At 47.1% G+C, this 22,568-nt stretch overlaps 1 protein-coding gene across 2 annotated transcripts in view; it reads right to left on the bottom strand.

The window, feature by feature from the left end:
- FRMD3 (FERM domain containing 3) overlaps positions 1-22,568 on the bottom strand; it is a 289,794-nt gene that overhangs the window by 50,753 nt on the left and 216,473 nt on the right. For both annotated transcript variants that reach the window (XM_040355603.1, XM_040355606.1), the window contains 3 exons: positions 13,582-13,669; positions 9,270-9,358; positions 5,797-5,860 (listed from right to left, as the gene is read on the bottom strand). In XM_040355603.1, the coding sequence (XP_040211537.1) occupies positions 5,797-5,860; positions 9,270-9,358; positions 13,582-13,669 (241 nt within the window). The remainder of the gene's footprint in view (positions 1-5,796; positions 5,861-9,269; positions 9,359-13,581; positions 13,670-22,568) is intronic.

Raw genomic sequence — 22,568 nt, 5'->3', positions numbered from 1 at the left:
GAATTTGCATTGCACAGACATAGCATTTGATGTGCAAAGCAATGCAGTGCGCATAACATGCAATGTCTGGCATCTCATATGTGCGAACTCAGCCTTAATCAGCCTCAATGTGCACTTGTTTACTCTTATCAGCTTTGTCAATTATTAATATACTTGTATCATTATTTCCTTAGTAAAACATCTTTCCATTTTTGCCCTACCAAGCATGGGTGACATCACTGCCCCTGGTAACACAGACCTGCAAGGTTTGGTAGTACTGTATCACAATATTGATAGTCTTGTAGCTTGGTCAGTGTTGTAACCCTGTTTTTGGGTCCTTTATTTAGGAAGACGAGAATACGAAATTCTTGCAGAGTCTCAACAAAACATAGATGGGTTTCTCTCTTCTATAGATCAATGCGGTACAAATCTTTTGGTGCCAATATAACCGCTATTTTAAGCAAAGACAAATGCTAACTTGCAGTGGTGCAAGGTAAGTATTTTCCAATAATGTAAATATCAGTCCAATATTTAAGGTAAGGAGACTCCAAACTTTCAAAAAAAAAAAAGGGGGACAGTTTACTGTCCTTCAGTATGATGACTGGACTGTGGCTAGTAGGGGTAAACAAAAATGTCCCTGCATTAGTAAATAATGCCACAGGCTTGGTGGTGGGAGTAAAATAAAATAAATAGCACTTGTAATCACTTGGAGGAATAGTGCCCAATCATTTGTATCATTGGAAGATATAGTGCCCCATCATTTGTATCAGTGGGAAGAACAGTTTTCCATTATTGGTATCAGTGGGAGGAATAGTTTTCCATCATTGGTATCAGTGGGAGGAATAGTTTCCCATCATTGGTATCAGTGGGAGGAATAGTTTCTTATCATTGGTATCAGAAGGAGGAATAGTGTCCCATCATTGGTATCAGTGGGAGGAGGAGTTTCCCATCATTGGTGTCAGTGGGAAAAATAGTGTCCCATCGTTGGTATCAGTGGCAGGAAGAGTTTCTTATCATTGGTATCAGAAGGAGGAATAGTGTCCCATCATTGGTATCAGTGGGAGGAAGATTTTCTTATCATTGGTGTCAGTGAGCTTCCAGGTTTTATTACCAGGCTTAATTGAACAAGCTGGGGTTAGAAGTTTATTGGTTTCTATGCAGAAGTGAGCCTGATTTTGCGCTTTGTAGGTTTAGTAAAAAGTGGGGTATGTCTGTACAATGAGGTATGCAGAGAAACAAAAGCTTGCTGTTGGTGATAAATAGTTGTTTATACATTGCCATGTAGCAATAACAAATGTGCCTTTATTGTGTAATTAATGACCTGGGTGAATTTCCTCTTTAAAGTGAACATGTGGTCAAGCTATGGATAGGCAAATATTTAGATATTATAAACAAGCATTTAATGAGCTTTAAATAAATGCACATATTTTTGCAGGTAAAAAAAATGTGCATTTATTATTTTTTTTTAAAACAGGAGCCTTCAAAGTATTGCAACCACAGTGAGCAGATTGTGTGTTCAGTGTCAGGCTCCTGCACACACTGCCTGCACCTCTGTTGCCTGTAATTCTGTAAGGACTGTCATTTTTAAGCTGTGAGCAGTGTGAATTAACTACATGTGTGGTGATTAGCGTGCCCGCAGTCCATTCAAGCAAGTCCATCGGTTGCAGTGGCAGACGGGGGACAGATTCCTGTGAATGGATAATGCGGCTGTGCGGGCCGTTTTCAAATCTGACAGCGGGTGTGAGGACCCCCACCTGCTGTCACACAGAGGGAGGGCAGTAAGGAAATGAAGAGTGAAAAAAGAACATGTTAAAACAGGCATGTCCAAAGTCCGACCCGCAGGCCAATTGCGGCCCGTGTTCCGGTTTAATGTGGCCCTCCTGGTAATTTGGATATATATATCTTTTGTGGCCCCCCAGGGCATCGATCAGCCTGCACCGGTGGCAATGGTGAGGCTACATTCATGGCAATGGTAAGGCTGCAGATGGATGGGCACTGCTTAGGCGGCATGGATGGGCACTGGCCCTTAATTTGCTTCACAGTTCTTTATTTAAAATTTACCAAAAATCCTGAAACGTCCTTCTTAAAGTGAAGGTGCGTGTTATACGCCGATAAATACAGTATATCCAAATAACACGCCCAAGCTCATCTCTTCACCACACACAGCCACAAAGGCAAGAGAATTCTTGTTGGGCCGTGTATTAGTGCTCGAGCGAACACACTTAGACCGAATTTTAATGGTTAAAAGAATGTCAGGCAAAATGGTCGGCCCTCATGCATGTTCACTTCATCAAATCTGGCCGTCTTTGAAAAAAGTTTGAACACCCCTGTGTTAAACCCTATATATGGGTTTAAAAGTTTAAATGTTTGAAAAGGTAAACTAATTCTTGAAGGGTGAAAAGTTAGATTAAGTTGGGTTAAGTGTAAAAGGTTTATTTTCAGAGTTCATTATTAGCATTACGAGGCAGGTAAAAACAAACTGAAAAACACCATTATCAAAAAAAAAAAAAAACACTTAAAAAAAAACACTTACCGTAATCCCTAACCTAAGCAAAGTAGGAACGCTCTACCCAGGTGAAAAAACCCACTTACAATAATCCCTAACCTAAGCAAAACGGGAACCCTCTACCCAGGTGAAAAAACCCACTTACCATAATCTCAACTGACCGCTGTAATAAACGGTCAGTGGATCTGGTAAGCAGATTGGATTTTTACCACACTGGTGCTTTCTTTTGGTGGAAGATTATCAATTTCGTTTTCTCACTATTGGACACTTTATGGACTGTTATATTTTTATTATCACTTCATTTTTTTTATCACTTCACATTATTGAATATTCATTCTTTTGGTATTCATCTTTTTTCATTTTGTTCACACATTTTGAATTTTCACATATTAATTAGCGCTGTACCTTTCTTTTGTATGTATTTTTTTGCTTTAGGTATTTTGAGCAATAGGTACCAGCTGCTTTGTCACCTCATCATATTTCAATATATGTTCTTCACTAGATAGCGCAGTGTTTTTCCTAGGGTTTTTTTCCCAAGGTTTTTTTCCATACCATAATCCCTAACCTAAACAAAACGGGAACCCTCTACCCAGGTGAAAAACCCCACTTACCATAATCCCTAACCAGGGCCGGACTTACCATTGGCCTTGACTGGGCTCAAGCCCAGGGGCCCCACCCAATAGGGGGCCCCCTTTAAAAAAAAAAAAAAAAAAAAATTTTTTTTTTTTTTTAGGGGTCCGGAGGTCCCCAGGGGCCCGGAGGCCCCCAGGGCCCCGGACGGCAACCCCCCTTTTTTTTATTTATTTTTTGTAAAAAAATGTTTTTTTTATATATTTTTTATTTTTATATATATATAATATATATATATGTATATATATATATATATATATATATATATATATATATTTTATTATTATTATTAAAGGGCCCAAGGGTCTCCAGGGCCCCCGGATGGCAACCCACCTTTTTTATTTTTTTATAAAAAAAATTACATTTTTTTTTATATATATATATATATTTTTTTATTAAAGGGCTCAGAGGTCCCCAGGGCCCCATGTGGCAACCCCCCCTTTTTTATTTTTTTTATAAATGTTTGTTTTTTTATTTTTGTTTATTTTTTTATTTTTTATTAAAAGGCCCAGAGGTCCCCAGGGCCCCCGGGTTTGGCAACCTCCCTTTTTTTATGTATTTTTTATAAATGTTTTTTTTTATTATTATTAAAGGGCCCAGAGGTTTATTTTTTCTTTTTATTAAAAGACCCAGAGGTCCCCAGGGCCCCGGATGGCTACATATATTTATATATATTTGTTTTCTTCTTTATTAATTCTTTTTTTTGTAAAGGCCCCCCCGCTTCTCAATTTGCGGCAGCCCCCACGCTTCTCAATTTCAGGCGGCAGCACCCCCACCCCCCCTAGGTTCTCTGCTTCAGGGGGCCCATGCCTTAAGCTGTGCAAGGGGCCCCAAAATTCCTGATGGCGGCCCTGCGCATACCTCCCAACACGCACAGATTCTGTGGGACTTTCCCGCACAGACAGCTTCTTCCCGCAGTCCCGCAAAAGGGTTAATTTTCCCGCACTGCAAGAGGAGGCAGCACGGAAGCAGGAGGAACCGGAGTGGTGTGTGGAGGACTGTGGCTGCTGAAGGGAAGATAGCCGAGAGCCGGGCTAATGACAGTCTGTGGCCCCGGCTGTTGGCACAGGTGAGAGGCACCCCCCCTCCCGCTCAACAACTTCGATCCCCCCCAATTCTCGGCTCCAGGGGGCCCCTTCAACACTCAAGCCCAGGGGCCCCCACCACCCTAAGTCCTGCCCTGTCCCTAACCTAAGCAAAACGGGAACCCTCTACCCAGGGGAAAAAACCCACTTACCATAATCCCTAACCTAAACAAAACGGGAACCCTCTACCCAGGTGAAAAAACCCACTTACCATAATCCCTAAGCAAAACGGGAACCCTCTACCCAGGTGAAAAAAAAACACTTACCATAATCCCTAACCTAAGCAAAGCAGGAACCCTCTACCCAGGTGAAAAAAACCACTTACCATAATCCCTAACCTAAGCAAAACGGGAACCCTCTACCCAGGTAAAAAAAAAAAAACACTTACCATAATCCCTAACCTAAGCAAACGGGAAGCCTCTACCCAGGTGAAAAAACACACTTATCATAATCCCTAACCTAAGCAAAACGGGAACCCTCTACCCAGGTGAAAAAACCCACTTACCATAGTCCCTAACCTAAAATAAGTGGGAACCCTCTACCCAGGTGGAAAAAAAACACTTACCATAGTGCCTAAACCTCTACCCATGTGAAAAACCCCACTTACCATAATCCCTAACCTAAAAAAAAACAGAAACCCTCTACCCAGGTGCTTACTTACCGTATTTGCCGGCGTATAAGACAACCCCCTATTTTTCCAGGAAAAATGTTGGTTTTGGGATATACTCGCCATATAAGATGACCCCCTTCTTACTAGTCTTTCTGGAAGCTGAGGGGTAGCCGGAACAACCACTGACAGGAACAACCGCTGACAGAAACAGGCTTTTTTCAAATCTCACTGTGCCATTACATTACATGCCTCCACTGTGCCATTACATTACATTGCATGCCTCCACTGTGCCATTACATTACATGCCTCCACTGTGCCATCACTTGCCCTTACTGTGCTATCACTTTCCCCCACTTGCCCCCACTGTGCCATCACTTTCCCCCACTGTGCCATCACTTTCCCCCACTGTGCCATCACTTTCCCCCACTGTGCCGGCCAAGACGATCTCCCTACCTTATTTCGCTGCAGGTTCTGGCTTCCAGGCTGCGGGCATCCATGATTTAAAAGCTGCGCCTATCACTGATGTCCTCTCGGATGAGAAGGCATCCGTGATAGGTGGAACACTGAACAGAGGCCCTGCTGGGAAAATTTGTGTTCCGCCTACCACGGAACTGTCTGAGGAGGAGGCGCGGCTTTTAAATCATGGATGCCCGTAGCCCGACGGAGACTGTCACCGGCGTATAAGACGACCCCCGACTTTGGATGCATTTTTTTGCATCCAAAAGGTCGTCTTATACGCCGGAAAATAAGGTACCTTTTCTGACAGCAGCCTCATCCAATGTTTACAGCCTTGAACCTAGAAGTACAGCCCAATTCAAACTTTTAAGGAGTTACTGCACAGGCAGAGTGAGCTGGGTTTCTTGAAGGTGAAGGGTTTGTTTTGACAGGTGTGTTTCAAAGACAGGTGCAAAAAAATTAAAATTTTCAGTTTACATGCGTAAAAGAAGAGAGATTGTTGGTGTGCATGATGAACCACATTTTCCTACCTCCTTCTGCATTACAACAACATAAAATGTCTTCCCATCAAATCTCATTTTGCAGACATCTGGCCTAGAAAAGGAAAGATATTATTGTAAGGCACAGAGAAAAATAATTTAAGAAAATTACCTTCAGGTCTATCTGCAAAAAAACAGATACTGTATATTCAGTGTGTGTGTGTGTGTATATATATATATATATATATATATATATATCATATTTATCGGCGTATAACACGCACAGGCGTATAACACGCACCCTAAATTTAATAGGGAAGTTTCAGGGGGAAAACTTTCCACAGCCCCCTGTGTATAACACGCAGGCACAGTTTACCCTCTATTTTTAGGGTAAAAAAGTGAGTGTTATACGCCAATAAATACAGTATATATCTATATATATATATATATATATATATATATATATATATTTTTTTTTTTTATTAAAGGGGTTGTAAAGGTACAATTTTTTTTCCTAAGTAGCTTCCTTTACCTTAGTGCAGTCCTCCTTCACTTACCTCATCCTTCCATTTTGCTTTTAAATGTCCTTATTTCTTCTGAGAAACCCTCACTTCCTGTTCTTCTGTCTGTAAATTCTCAGAAGAAATAAGGACATTTAAAAGCAAAATGGAAGGATGAGGTAAGTGAAGGAGGACTGCACTAAGGTAAAGGAAGCTATTTAGGGGAAACAAATTGTACCTTTACAAACCCTTTTAATGTAGTTGTGTATTCAAAGTAAAAATATAGTACCCCAATGTGTTTGTACTAGCTTTCTCCACATCAGTATTCAGTCTGGAAGAGGGAGGGGTAAAACTGTAAGCCAATTAGGCTTTACTGCATTGTGTAGTACCGTGATTCTAATAAATGGAGCTTGAAGCTGACCATACACTGATAGAATTTCAGCTGCTCCAGCCAACTTCTGACATCATGGGTCCTTCCTCTCTGGGATTATCTTTTCATGCTGTAATTAACAGTGCTCATGTAGCTACACTTGAGTGATGTGCACAGTGCTATAATTCTCTAAACTCAATCCAGAGGCAAGCCCATGAAGAATGATGCTCAAAGGAAGTGGTGCTGAGCATTATTCAACCCAGACATCTGAGGACATCTAGTGATGTAAAAGAAGGACTGTGGGGTATAACTTTGAACTGAAGCAGAGTATTGTGGCGCAAAAGCTGCTTTTTCATTTTTATCCTTGAATGTTTTTTATTTGGGCTGGAATTCCAATGTATTCGGTTTGCCTACTCTCACACTTTAACTATTTGTCTCCATCTAGAGCTCAATGTAATTATATAATCACTGAGACCCAACAGGCATCCTAAAAAAATACCCCTTAATCAATTTTGCTAGGCTGACACCAGTGGCATCTTTCATGTTAGCATGTTTATTTATTTCATACATTTTTAGATCACTGACATATTAAGCAGCCTTATGTAAGTTATGTGGAATTCATAATCTTATTCCTCCCACAGTCATACACATATACTCTAAAGTGTTCACTTAAAGTGGTTGTAAACCTCAACATGAAATATGAACAAAGCACATTCCTCTATAGTGTGTACTTGTCTCAAGTAGGAGCACTAAGTGTAATTTCTGTCTGCTGCCTCATTTCTCTGCTATCAGCATGAATCACTTTTGAAACGTTTTCCTAACACCAAGAGAAAAATAGCGACTGGAGGAAACTCCAGCTTATTGACAGCCTTATCTCTGTTCCTATGTGCTGTGTGAAGGAGGGTGTGTCCATTTCCTCCAATCAGCTGTTAGAGCTCTCTTTTCACTGAGCTCTGCAGAGTGTAACTTCAGCTCTCCACCCCTATTTTTCTGACAGCTCAGACAAGCTTATATATTCTGGACTTTGGATATAGAGAAGACTACCGATAAACAGGCACATCTTATGTAGGGGATTTGTTTTGTCTCTGCGTATCACTAATGGCAGTAACTTCAGTGGGTATATGTAATGCCGTTGTGATGAAAAAAAAACAACATTTTTAAAAACGTAATTTCAAATGACCGTGTGTGGGGAAAACGTCGTTTTATGTAAAAACGACAAAAAAAAAATTCGAACATGCTTCAATTTTTTATGTCGTTTTTCAAAACGTCGTTTTTTGTGTCATAAAAAAATGATCGTGTGTGGGCTAAAACGACGTTCAAAACAAAGTTTTTAAACCCGCGCATGCTCAGAAGCAAGTTATGACGCAAGCTTGAATGGAACAGAGTGGCGCCGTACTTGCTGAACGTAACTGCGCTTTGCTAGAGCATTTTGAAAAAACGATGGTGTATAGGCAATGTCGTTTTTTAAAATGAAGTTTGAAAAACTTCATTTTTTTTCATGAGAAAAAACAATTTTTTTTTACAAGACAAAAAACGACCGTGTGTACGCGGCATCAGGGTTTACAACCACTTTAACAATATAGTGCTGGAATGTGAGAAGAAGCCCAATGGAACACAGGGGAACATAAACATTCTATGGAAGGTTAGTCCCAGAATGACACTGAGGACCTCAAAACTGCAAAACAAGAGCATTACCATAATTACCACCCATCCCTGCATTTACACCACCCGTTCATTTAGTGCCGGTTCACACAGGGGCAACCTGACTTACAGCGCGACTTTGAGCAACTTACAACGCGACTTAAAGTTGCCTCCAGGACAGGCAACTTTGGCTGTGGCCAATCACAGAATAATCAGCTCTGTGGGAGGGAGGGGTTTGTCTGGGTAAACTATTTTCTTTTTTTGGTAAAGTGGCTTCAATAAAGATGGAGATCAGACTTGGAGGCAACGTCCATTGAAATCTATGGGTACAAGCTACCTAGAAGTCGCCTTGAAGTAGTACAGGAACATTTTCTGAAGTCGGAGTAAGTTCAGTAGTGTACATTAAGCCGGCTCTCATTTACTTCTATGGCATTTCTTATGTCAAGCAACTTGGGGCAACTTGAGGACTTACAAGTGGGATCCCAAGTTGCTGTAGTGTGAACCGGCACTAACTGTATGTGTACAAAAGGTAAATGGACCCCAAGTGCGAGAGGAGGAGAGTGTATTCTCTGGTTTCATATGTCTCATATGATTTTTTTAGAATAAATATTTAATCCATGTGAAGAATTTTTAAACCACAGTGTAAAGAACTAAGCATTTCTTCTCTAAAATCTTCCCTGTACAGTTCTCTTGTGACTAATGCCCCGTACACACGACCAAGTTTCTCGGCAGAATTCAGCCAGAAACTCGATCAGAGCCGCATTCTGGCGAGAAACACTTTTGGCCGAGGAAACCGACGAGGATCTCGTCGGGCCAAATAGAGAACATGTTCTCTATTTCCTCGTTAGTCAATGAGGAAACTTGGCTCGCCGAGATCCTCGGCGGCTTCACAAGGAACTCGACGAGCAAAACGATGTGTTTTGCCCGTCGAGTTTCTCGGACGTGTGTACGGGGCCTTAGTTTTTACAAAGGCACGTCATTAGTTAATAAGCAGCAACATGAAATGTGATTACCATCTTATTAGATGTATCCTTTTATTTCCCTGGAAAACGACAAACCCCGCGGCAGTGAATCCTAGAAAAGTTGTGGTCCCTGTTGAGTCCTTAAAACAACAAAGGTGACACAGGGTTTAACAAGAGCCAGTTTCACAATCAGCAAACCTAGTATAAATCAGTACGCTTGCAAACCAAACTTAGGAATTGTATCAATGGGCAAATGCAGTGCAATGTGCCGGCACCACAATATTCTTCTCAAAGCGATATGCATGTAGGCTTATTTATTTAAACCATAGATCTTTGAGACATAAAATACATGTGCTACCTATATCTATGAAAGCTGCATCTGTACATACAGTGGTGAAAATAATTATTTGATTGTTTGCCCACTTACAAAGCAATTAGGGGTCTATAATAGTTATCATAGGTGTATTTTAAATGATAGAGACAGAATATCAAAAAACGATAATAAAACATGATACAAATGTTATAAATTGAGTTGCAGTTCAATGAGTAAAATAAGTATTTGATCCCCTACCAACCAACAATAATTCTGGCTCCCCCAGACTGGCTACAGTATGTGTTCACAGGACAGGACAGAATAGTCCTGTCAATTTAAGAAGGTGCTCCTAACGACAACTCGTTATGTGTATAAAATACACCTGTCCACAGAATCATTTTCTTCCATTCAAACCTCATGATCATGGGCAAGACCAAAGAGATGTCAAAGGATGTCAGGGACAAGATTGTAGACCTGCACAGCCCTGGAATGGGCTACAACACCATCAGCAAGAAGCCTGGTTAGAAGGAGACAACTGTGAATATTTGCATATGGAAGAAATACAAAATAGCCATCAATTGCAATCGGTCTGGAGCTCCATGTAAGTTTTCACCTCATGGGGTAAGGATGATCATGAGAAAAGTGAGGGATCAGTTCAGAACTACACAGGAGGAGCTTGTAAATGATCTCAAGGCACTTGGGAGTTGGGACCACAGTCACCAAACAAACCATTGGTAACACAATACGCTGCTATGGATTGAAATCCTGCAGCGCCATGAAGGCCCCCCTCCTCAAGAAGGCACATGTACATGCCTGTCTGGAGTTTGCCAATAAACATCTAAATCAGGGGTCTCAAACTAGTGGCCCTCCAGCTGTTGCGAAACTACAAGTCCCATCATGCCTTTGCCTGTGGGAGTCATGCTTGTAACTGTCAGCCTTGCAATGCCTCATGGGACTTGTAGTTATGCAACAGCTGGAGGGCCACCAGTTTGAGACCCCTGATCTAAATGATTCAGAGAAGGATTGGGAGAAAGTTCCATGGTCAGATGAGACCAAAAATGAGCTCTATGACAACAACTTAACTGGCCGTGTTTGGAGGAAGAAAAATGCTGACTATGACCCTAAGAACACCATCCCTACAGTCAAGCACGGAGGTGAAAACATAATTCTTTGGGGCTGTTTCTCTGATAAAGGTACAGGCTGACTTGTAAAATCTTGGCTGAGAACCCTCTTCCCTCAGGCAGAACACTGAAGATGGGTCGTGGATGGGTCTTCCAGCATAACAATGACCCAAAACCTACCGCCAAGGCAACAAAAGAGTGGCTCAAGATGAAGCACATTAAGGTCATGGAGTAGCCTAGCCAGTCTCAAGACCTTAATCCTATAAATAAATCTATGGAGGGAGCTGAAACTTCAAGTTGCTAAGCTCTAGCGAAGAAGATCTGTAAAGAAGAGTGGACCAAAAGCCTTCCTGAGATGTGTGCAAACCTGGTAACCATCTACAAGAATTTTTTTACCCCTGTGCTTGCCAACAAGGGTTTCTCCACCAAGTACTAATTAATGCTTTGCTTGGGGATCAAATACATATTTTACTCACTGATGGAATTTTAGCTCAAACTTGTATGCAACACACGGTCACACAGAATTCCGTCAAGAACGCGGTGACGTACAACACTACAACGAGCCGAGAAAAATTAAGTTCAATGATTCAGAGCATGTGTCGACTTGATTCCGAGCATGCATGTTTTTTTGTGCGTCGGTAAAGCATACAGACGATTGTAATTTTCGACAAGAACTTTTCCCGTCAAAAAATTTGAGAATCAGCTCTCACATTTTTGCTGTCGGAAATTCCAAAAGAAAAAGTCCGATGGGCCTTACACACAGTCGGAATATCCAACCAAAAGCTCACATCAAACTTTTCTTGTCGGAATTACCGATCGTGTGTATGCGGCATTACTCAATTTATAACTTTTGTATTATGTGTTTATTTTCTGAATTTTTGGTTGATATTCTGTCTCTATCATTTAAAATAATAAAAATTATAGACCCTTCATTTCTTTGTAAGTGGGCAAACTTACAAAATCTGCAGGGGGTCAAATAATTATTTTGCCCACTGTAAAATAGTGGAAGGGACAATAATTCTCATACATGCAGTGTCGTCGCCAAGAACTGACAGTACTGCCCATTAGCAACCAATCAAACTTAAACATGGCTGTAGGGAAAGCATGTCCAAAGTCCGGCCCGCAGGCCAGTTGCGGCCCGCGGCCTGGTTTTATTTGGCCCCCACTTGCAATTTGCTTTTATCACTTTTGTGGCCCCCCAAGCTCCACACAGGGTAAGGATGAGCTCGGTATTAAATAAATAAATAAATATATATATAGATATATTCTCTAATCTAATAAAAAAATAAAAATAATAGCTCATCCTTGCCCTGAGTGGAGCTTGGGGGCCACAGAAGAGATAAAGGCTAGATTTCTCAGGGGATAAAGAAGAGAAAATATATATATTTTTTTACAACCTGAGCTCATCCTTACCCTGAGCGGAGCTCTGGGATTTGTTGGGGGCCAAAGAGGAGATACCGGTATACATATATATATTCACCACACACAGCCACAAAGGTAGGAGAATTATTTTTGGACAGTGTATTGGTGCTCGGACGAACACACTGACACAGAATTTTAATGGTTCAAAGAATGTCAGGCAAAATGGTCGGCCCTCACGCACGTTCACTTCATCAAATCTGGCCCTCTTTCAAAAAAGTTTGGACACCCCTGCTGTAGGGCAATACAGACAGTTCTTAACCACATGACCTCCGGAAGGTTTTACCCCTTTCATGGCCAGGCCATATTTTGCTATAAAGCACTGAGCTACTTTAACTGGCAATTGAGCGGTCAGGCAGCAATGTACACATTTTTCACACAAAAATAGAGCTTTCTTTTGGTGGTATTTGATCAGCATTGAGTTTTTTTTTTTTTTTTCAATATAAACGAAAAATTATGTAAATATTTTTTATTCTCTGCCATAGAACATATCCAATAATTTATTTATTTTTTAAATCAAATTTCTCCATGAATTTAGGCCAAAATGTATTCTGATACATGTCTTTGGTGAAAAAAAAAAAATCCCAATAAGTGCATATTATTTGGTTTGCATGAAAGTTATAGCGTCTGGTATAGATACTGGAATTTTTTTTTATACTAGCAATGGTGGTGATGAGCGACTTATAGTGGGACTGTGATAGTATGGCAGGCAGTCTGACACTAGCTGACGCTGGCTGGGGGGTACATTAACTGATACTATACCTGTACACTGTCACTGTACTAATGACACTGGCTGGGAAGGGGTTAACAAATTGGGCGATCAAGGGGTTAAATAAGCGCCTAACAATGTGCAATGTGTTATGTGGTGCTTTTACAACTGGATCTTGCTGTTTTTTCCCCTGCTTTGCAGAACCCCTGTCACTTTTTGGAGCTCTGCGTTGTTTACATCACAGAGCTCTCTTCTCTGAACAACAGAGCCGATCAGTGGGTGCTAGCAGTCAATCATTGCCCGGCACCCTTTGATCGGCTTGTGCTCTGACTAATCACAGCACAGCCAATGCGCACACGTGTCAGCGCTCCCTACCCGGAAGTGCTGGATCACGTATCAGATATGTGATCCAGTGCAGCGTTGTTGCTTTGCCGATGTACTTCTAGGTGAGGCGGACGGCAAGCGGTTAATTGAAAGAACTCATTGATACATGAAGCTAAAAGTGACAAGAAATAAAATGAACTAAAATTATCCAAAAACTCAACACAAACATCGAAAACTTGATATAAAAAATGAATGTGTCAATTGTGCAACCAACAAACCACTTAACTTCCTTGTAGGACAGAGTGTAGTAAATGGCATAGAACACATCTTATTAGCTACACAGAGATAGCTCTCACTTCATGTGCACATGTTTATCTATTCAAAACCTATTACTCCATCAGTCACACCGTTCAAGTGTGAAATTGCTGATCACATAGTAGCAGTATAAGGACAGTGGACTAGAAACAGCTGTGGTACCTTGCATGGATGAGGGTCGACACCATACGTTTCCAGGGAATGTGCTTTCAACAGCAAATTAAATTCTGCAACAGCTGGGTTTTGATCTCTGAAATGGCAAAAGAGGAGGAAGAAGAGGTCATTAATGTTTTACATGGTAAGCAAAACATGCCCTGAGATAGCGCACATTCTTCATCTTCCCACTCCGAAGGAAACAGCAATAACATTCACAAAATGTGCTGACATGTATGTTAGGTCATATGTTATAACTTTTTCGTACAGGATTTGTCATACATTTAAGCTGTTTTTTTAAAACTCTGCTGACGCTTCTGATTCTTTGTATTAAGCAATGCTAATAAGCATATTTTTCCCCAACATATTGCTGAGAAACCTGCATGCATTCAATCGATTGTAGTGCTACAAAGAAACTGCCCTTAGGAGATGTACCTCCTACTACTAGCTATATGCAGCACTACCCCCGTAGGGGTAGCAGATGACAGGGTTCCCCACTGTCAGGCACACAACTTCAGCTTTCATTCAAACACAGTGAACAGTTCTTGAGCTTTGTCTTTATGTTTTATTGGATGGGGATAGGAATTGAGGGATGCCCAACTTGACAGTAACAAAACAAGGTACAACTTCCTTCCTATATACACAGCCTCCAGTATGGTTAACGGTTAACTTTTTTTTTTTTTAACTATTTATTTATTACATTTTTACACTGTCACATTAAATTCTTTTAACTTTTATCACTTTTATTGCTGTCACAAGGAATGTGTAAACATCCCCTGTGACAGGTACTCTTTATGGAGAGACCCCAGATCCCTCCTCTGCCCTTAAAAGCATTTGATCACATTAAGATTGGTGTGAGCAATCTCTTTTAATTTTTAAAAATGGCGCAGTTTACATCCAGGTAAACCAGAAGTGTTGTAAGGTTATCGCTTCCAGTTCCCTATATCATAGAGATGAACAAAGTGTTAGTTCACCTCTATGATCGGTCTGTGGAAGTGCCGGCTGGTGGATCGGGACTCCTGGTGGGACGGGTTAGCCTGATGAAGCCATGAATCTTGGCAGAAGGAAGGTGGCATCCACCCCCCCCCCCCCTTTCTGCTTGTAAAAGCAGTCCAGTGGCTAGTTAACTGCTAGGATTGCTTTTAAAGAAAGCCAACTCTCGGCTCTAAAAAACAGCACCAGGAAGTATAACCACTTGAAGTCCAGCAAAGTACCAGAATTTTGCTGGTCATCAAGTGGTTAAATGTCATTTAACACACAACTAAAACCTCCAGTATTACACGATAACGAAGTACTAAATCTACTTACTTTGTGATGCAAAAATATATAAAGACGTTTTCACTTCCCCTTTTACATGTGAGGCTAGGGGTCAGTAAAGTCTGCAATACAGCTGGAGGGGGCTGTTCACATGCTCTGCATCATGGCTGCAATTAATTTAATGTGGTTAGTTAAGTCAATGGGGCCGGGTCAAACGTTTTGGTCACAGTTGTGGAGTACTGGTCTCATTCCAAATAGCCATTTGCTCCTTCTGACCTGCCATTGACCCTTGCAAAGCCATTATTTCTTAATAGTACCCACACTTGTCTATCACAGTACTCCATAAACGCACCTGCAGCAGTAGAGGGACACCTACTCAGAGTTAGATTTGCTTTGTATGTCATGTATTGGAAAAAATTGAAAACCAACACATTTGCCAAGTTTCATTAAGCCCTGGTTCACATTGGTACGATTTGAGAGGCGATTTGACATGTCAAATCGCCTCTCAAATCGGCGGCATTTGCCGGCAATTGTCGGCAATGACAACTTCCTAATCGGCAGGGCCGGCGCTCCCACTAGGCGAACTAAGCAGCCGCCTAGAGCGCACTGCCGACAGGGAGCGCTGCCACAGCTGCTGGGTCTTCTACAGAAGATCGGTTCCTCCTCAGCCGATGGTGACTGATGCGGAAGGGCTCTATATGGCTGGCTGCAGAGTGACTAGGCAGGGAGAAGAAGCAGACAGATCGTCCCCTTCGCTGCACTAAGCCAGAGGTGACCATGCTGATGTCCAGCAGGCAGCAGCAGCCGTGGGTGTCAGCTCTCTGCCCGCCCCGCCTCCCTCCCTGGGTGATGTGCAACCATTGGAGGAGCAGGGCATAGACACCCAGAATGGATCCACCCAGGCCTAGACTGGCCACACGCTGGGCCGAAGCCACTTGTCCTGGAGGAGTGTGGAGCCCAAAGCAAAGCTGATCCTGCAGCTTACCCAGCCTGTGACACGTGGAGGGAGATGGAAAGAAGTGCTCCAAGGTAGGAACTTGTCAGGTGGTGGGGGAAGCGCTGGGGATGATCTTATCACTGGTGTGTGACCCCCTCCACTTGGCTGCATCCATCCACCTAGCTGTCCACTTTGCTATATTCTCCCTCCACCACGCTGCACCCCCCCCCCCCCTCCCTCTGCTGTCCACCTGGCTGCACCCCCCCCTCCCTCTGCTGTCCACCTGGCTGCACCCCCCCTCCCTCTGCTGTCCACCTGGCTGCACCCCCCCTCCCTCTGCTGTCCACCTGGCTGCACCCCCCTCCCTCTGCTGTCCACCTGGCTGCACCCCCCCTCCCTCTGCTGTCCACCTGGCTGCACCCCCCCCTCCCTCTGCTGTCCACCTGGCTGCCCCCCCCCTCCCTCTGCTGTCCACCTGGCTGCACCCCCCCCCTCCCTCTGCTGTCCACCTGGCTGCACCCCCCCCTCCCTCTGCTGTCCACCTGGCTGCGCCCCCCCTCCCTCTGCTGTCCACCTGGCTGCACCCCCCCTCCCTCTGCTGTCCACCTGGCTGCACCCCCCCCCCCCCTCTGCTGTCCACCTGGCTGCACCCCCTCCTCTGCTGTCCACCTGGCTGCCCTTCCCCTCTGCTGTCCACCTGGCTGCACCCCCTCCTCTGCTATCCACCTGGCTGCACCCCCTCCTCTGCTGTCCACCTGGCTGCACTTCCCCTCTGCTGTCCACCTGGCTGCACTTCCCCTCTGCTGTCCACCTGGCTGCCCTTCCCCTCTGCTGTCCACCTGGCTGCCCTTCCCCTCTGCTGTCCACCTGGCTGCCCTTCCCCTCTGCTGTCCACCTGGCTGCACCCCCTCCTCTGCTGTCCACCTGGCTGCACTTCCCCTCTGCTGTCCACCTGGCTGCACCCCCTCCTCTGCTGTCCACCTGGCTGCCCTTCCCCTCTGCTGTCCACCTGGCTGCCCTTCCCCTCTGCTGTCCACCTGGCTGCACCCATCCTCTGCTGTCCACCTGGCTGCACTTCCCCTCTGCTGTCCACCTGGCTGCACTTCACCTCTGCTGTCCACCTGGCTGCACTTCCCCTCTGCTGTCCACCTGGCTGCACTTCCCCTCTGCTGTCCACCTGGCTGCACCCATCCTCTGCTGTCCACCTGGCTGCACTTCCCCTCTGCTGTCCACCTGGCTGCACTTCACCTCTGCTGTCCACCTGGCTGCACCCCCCCTCCCTCTGCTGTCCACCTGGCTGCACCCCCTCCTCTGCTGTCCACCTGGCTGCCCTTCCCCTCTGCTGTCCACCTGGCTGCACCCCCTCCTCTGCTATCCACCTGGCTGCACCCCGTCCTCTGCTGTCCACCTGGCTGCACTTCCCCTCTGCTGTCCACCTGGCTGCACTTCCCCTCTGCTGTCCACCTGGCTGCCCTTCCCCTCTGCTGTCCACCTGGCTGCCCTTCCCCTCTGCTGTCCACCTGGCTGCCCTTCCCCTCTGCTGTCCACCTGGCTGCACCCCCTCCTCTGCTGTCCACCTGGCTGCACTTCCCCTCTGCTGTCCACCTGGCTGCACCCCCTCCTCTGCTGTCCACCTGGCTGCCCTTCCCCTCTGCTGTCCACCTGGCTGCCCTTCCCCTCTGCTGTCCACCTGGCTGCACCCATCCTCTGCTGTCCACCTGGCTGCACTTCCCCTCTGCTGTCCACCTGGCTGCACTTCACCTCTGCTGTCCACCTGGCTGCACTTCCCCTCTGCTGTCCACCTGGCTGCACTTCCCCTCTGCTGTCCACCTGGCTGCACCCATCCTCTGCTGTCCACCTGGCTGCACTTCCCCTCTGCTGTCCACCTGGCTGCACTTCACCTCTGCTGTCCACCTGGCTGCACTTCCCCTCTGCTGTCCACCTGGCTGCACTTCCCCTCTGCTGTCCACCTGGCTGCACTTCCCCTCTGCTGTCCACCTGGCTGCACCCCTCCTCTGCTCTCCACCTGGCTGCACTTCCCCTCTGCTCTCCACCTGGCTGCACTTTCCCTCTGCTGTCCACCTGGCTGCACTTTCCCTCTGCTGTCCACCTGGCTGCACCCCCCCTCCCTCTGCTGTCCACCTGGCTGCACCCCCCTCCCTCTGCTGTCCACCTGGCTGCACCCCCCCCCTCCCTCTGCTGTCCACCTGGCTGCACCCCCCCTCCCTCTGCTGTCCACCTGGCTGCACCCCCCCTCCCTCTGCTGTCCACCTGGCTGCACCCCCCCCTCCCTCTGCTGTCCACCTGGCTGCACCCCCCCCTCCCTCTGCTGTCCACCTGGCTGCACCCCCCCCCCCCCCCTCTGCTGTCCACCTGGCTGCACCCCCCCTCCCTCTGCTGTCCACCTGGCTGCACCCCCTCCTCTGCTGTCCACCTGGCTGCCCTTCCCCTCTGCTGTCCACCTGGCTGCACCCCCTCCTCTGCTATCCACCTGGCTGCACCCCCTCCTCTGCTGTCCACCTGGCTGCACTTCCCCTCTGCTGTCCACCTGGCTGCACTTCCCCTCTGCTGTCCACCTGGCTGCCCTTCCCCTCTGCTGTCCACCTGGCTGCCCTTCCCCTCTGCTGTCCACCTGGCTGCCCTTCCCCTCTGCTGTCCACCTGGCTGCACCCCCTCCTCTGCTGTCCACCTGGCTGCACTTCCCCTCTGCTGTCCACCTGGCTGCACCCCCTCCTCTGCTGTCCACCTGGCTGCACTTCCCCTCTGCTGTCCACCTGGCTGCCCTTCCCCTCTGCTGTCCACCTGGCTGCACCCATCCTCTGCTGTCCACCTGGCTGCACTTCCCCTCTGCTGTCCACCTGGCTGCACTTCACCTCTGCTGTCCACCTGGCTGCACTTCCCCTCTGCTGTCCACCTGGCTGCACTTCCCCTCTGCTGTCCACCTGGCTGCACTTCCCCTCTGCTGTCCACCTGGCTGCACTTCCCCTCTGCTGTCCACCTGGCTGCACCCCTCCTCTGCTCTCCACCTGGCTGCACTTCCCCTCTGCTCTCCACCTGGCTGCACTTTCCCTCTGCTGTCCACCTGGCTGCACTTTCCCTCTGCTGTCCACCTGGCTGCACCCCCCCTCCCTCTGCTGTCCACCTGGCTGCACCCCCCCTCCCTCTGCTGTCCACCTGGCTGCACCCCCCCCTCCCTCTGCTGTCCACCTGGCTGCACCCCCCCTCCCTCTGCTGTCCACCTGGCTGCACCCCCCCTCCCTCTGCTGTCCACCTGGCTGCACCCCCCCTCCCTCTGCTGTCCACCTGGCTGCACCCCCTCCTCTGCTGTCCACCTGGCTGCCCTTCCCCTCTGCTGTCCACCTGGCTGCACCCCCTCCTCTGCTATCCACCTGGCTGCACCCCCTCCTCTGCTGTCCACCTGGCTGCACTTCCCCTCTGCTGTCCACCTGGCTGCACTTCCCCTCTGCTGTCCACCTGGCTGCCCTTCCCCTCTGCTGTCCACCTGGCTGCCCTTCCCCTCTGCTGTCCACCTGGCTGCCCTTCCCCTCTGCTGTCCACCTTGCTGCACCCCCTCCTCTGCTCTCCACCTGGCTGCACTTCCCCTCTGCTCTCCACCTGGCTGCACTTTCCCTCTGCTGTCCACCTGGCTGCACCCCTCCTCTGCTGTCCACCTGGCTGCACTTCCCCTCTGCTGTCCACCTGGCTGCACCCCCTCCTCTGCTGTCCACCTGGCTGCACTTCCCCTCTGCTGTCCACCTGGCTGCACTTCCCCTCTGCTCTCCACCTGGCTGAACTTCCCCTCTGCTCTCCACTTGGCTGCACTTCCCCTCTGCTCTCCACCTGGCTGCACTTCCCCTCTGCTCTCCACCTGGCTGCACTTCCCCTCTGCTGTCCACCTGGCTGCACTTCCCCTCTGCTGTCCACCTGGCTGCACTTCCCCTCTGCTGTCCACCTGGCTGCACTTCCCCTCTGCTGTCCACCTGGCTGCACTTCCCCTCTGCTGTCCACCTGGCTGCACTTTCCCTCTGCTGTCCACCTGGCTGCACCCCCCCCCTCTGCTGTCCACCTGGCTGCACCCCCCCTCTGCTGTCCACCTGACTGAACCCCCCTCCTCCTCTCCACCTGGCTGCACCTCTCCACCTGGCTGCACCTCTTCTCTCCTCTCCACCTGGCTGCACTTCTATCCACCTGGCTGCACCTCCCCTTTCGGCTGCACCTCTCCTCTCCACTTGGCTGCACCTCTCCTCTCCTCTCCACTCCACTCCACCTGGCTGCACCTCTCCTCTCCACTCCACCCCACCTGGCTGCACCTCTCCTCTCCACTCCACCTGGCTGCACCTCTCCTCTCCTCTCCACGTGGCTGCACCTCTCCTCTCCACCTGGCTGCACCTCTCCTCTCCACTCCACCTGGCTGCACCTCTCCTCTCCACTCCACTCCACCTGGCTGCACCTCTCCTCTCCACCTGGCTGCACCTCTCCACCTGGCTCTATCCCTCCACCTACCTGCACCCCCCCCCCCCCCTCCTGTCCACCTGGCTCTATCCCTTCACCTGGCTGAACCCCTTCTCCACCTGGACCAGTTCTGGTGCTAAAATTTAATTCATTTTAATTTTTGTTTGGGGGGGGGGCGCAAGTAGCTGGTCTCGCCTAGGGCGCAAAATAGTCTAGCACCGGCCCTGCTAATCGGTGCGGTGCCGCATCTGCGGCGCTGCAGCGATTTTAAAAGGTAGTTACTGTACTACTTTTTGCGATTTCGGGCCGCGATTTACATTGACATCTGTGCAGAGACCTTCACAGAAGCATCAAAAACACATAAAAATGCATGTTAAAGCAGTAGGCTCTTTAATGTGTGTTACTAATCAACAAGCCCTTAGGGAAATGTCCCCGATTTCCTGTTTTGGAGACGGTGATCATTAAGACAAGCAATAGAGAGAAATTTCCCAAGCAAGGCTCAGTCATCAGTTGAAATCTTTGAAATGTTAGGTCTTGCCCAATCTACAAAAAAAAATTCAAATTGGCTTTAGTTTACCTTTAACTAAGTGTACAACAACAGCTTTAAATAAGGGCTCATACTAGAACACAGTGGGGGAGACCCTCGTTTTGTGCACAATTCCCACACTGAGTTCAATACGCACTAGGTGTGAGATCTGCTGTGGGTGTCAATATATTCTTAACGACACCTCAAATGCAGATCAAACATGTACTGCAGTATATCACATTTTGGTGCAGTGCGTCTTTGAAAAGTTGTGCATGCACTACTTTTGGTGCGATCTAGTGTGATTTCAGCCCATTCAAATGAATTCAGTGAGTTGCACAGGAATCGTACAGGAATGTGCGATTCAGGTGCGAATTGACCCAAATTTAAACTGATAGGGCCGGATTCATAAAGACTTACGCCGACGTATCAGTAGATAAGTCGTCATAAGTCTGAATGTGCGCCGTCCTATCTTTACGCGTATTCTGCAACCCAGATACGCCTGAATTTGGCCAAGATGCGACCGACGTAAGTCTCCTACGCCGTCGTATATTTACGCTGGGCGCTAGGGGCGTTTACGTTGATTTACGCGTCGAATATGTAAATTAGCAAGATACGTCGATTCACGAACGTACATACGCCCGTCGCAGTAAGCTACGCCGTTTACGTAAGACATAAGCCGGCGTAAAGATAAAACACCTCTATAGGTGGCGCAGCCCATGCAAAGTATGGACGACGGAACAGCCGTCGTATTTTACGTTGTTTGCGTAAGCCGTACGTGAATGGGGCTGGGCGTAGGTTACGTTCACGTCGATAGCATTGAGCCAACGTATCTTAGGGAGTATTTGTGACATGATTCTGAGCATGCGCGCGCATGCGCCGTACGAACGGCCCTTCATTTACATGGGGTCACAGTTAATTTAAATGTAGCACGCCCACTACCTGCCTAATTTGAATTAGGCGGGCTTACGCCAGCCCATTTTTGCTACGCCAACTTAACTTACGGAGCAAGTGCTTTGTGAATACTGGCCTTGCCTCACTATGTTACGTCAGCGTAGCGCAAATGGGATGCGCTACGCCGGCCAAAAGATGCGCCGATCTCTCTGAATCCGGCCCTAAGTGATTTAATACTAATTTATGCTACACAACACAGAAAACAACTGTGGAAAGTCTCTGTGTCCCGTGTATAGTGAATGCAGTCATTACTGGGAGGCACAGATGTAAAGCCAGAGTCTTTACATGAAAAAGGAAACTGCAATACAGCTCTGGCATGTCCAGTAGATTAATTAAGCTAATTACATTGTTATTATATATCCTATTTCTGTTTATCTTCATTGACTTCAATGGCGTGCAATACAGCATGTTGCCAGAGGTGGGAGAGGCACCGGAGAGCCTCGGAAACACTCGGAAAGGCCTGAGGACAGCTTGGCTGAACTCGGCAAAAAAGAGCCAGAAAGGCTCGGGAACAGAGTATTTCCATGTTTTTCTGAGCATTTCCAAACGACACGGCTCCAGCGCCCCCCTCAGGCCAAACATGATACTGCACACAGCTCTGGCTTGAATCCTGCTAGTTTTGCGAGACAACACTCGCAAACCGAGTCAGGATTTTTAAAAATACAGTGCTCGGATTGCGAAACGCTCATTAACCGCGTTACTTGTAATCCGAAGTTTCACTGTACTAGCTATTTACTGTCCGAATCGCATGCGATTCCCCCACCGCTCCTGTGCGTGTGTGTGTAAAAAGGGAAACGCGCCATCTAGTGGACAGTTCATTAAAAATGTTAGAACTCACAGTATATATTTGGCCAAATACAAAGTCTGCTGAGG

Source organism: Rana temporaria, chromosome 1 (genome assembly GCF_905171775.1).
Source record: "Rana temporaria chromosome 1, aRanTem1.1, whole genome shotgun sequence".
Lineage (NCBI taxonomy): Eukaryota > Metazoa > Chordata > Amphibia > Anura > Ranidae > Rana > Rana temporaria.
The sequence above is the reverse complement of the archived record's forward strand: the minus strand, read 5'-3'. Positions and strand labels throughout refer to the sequence as shown.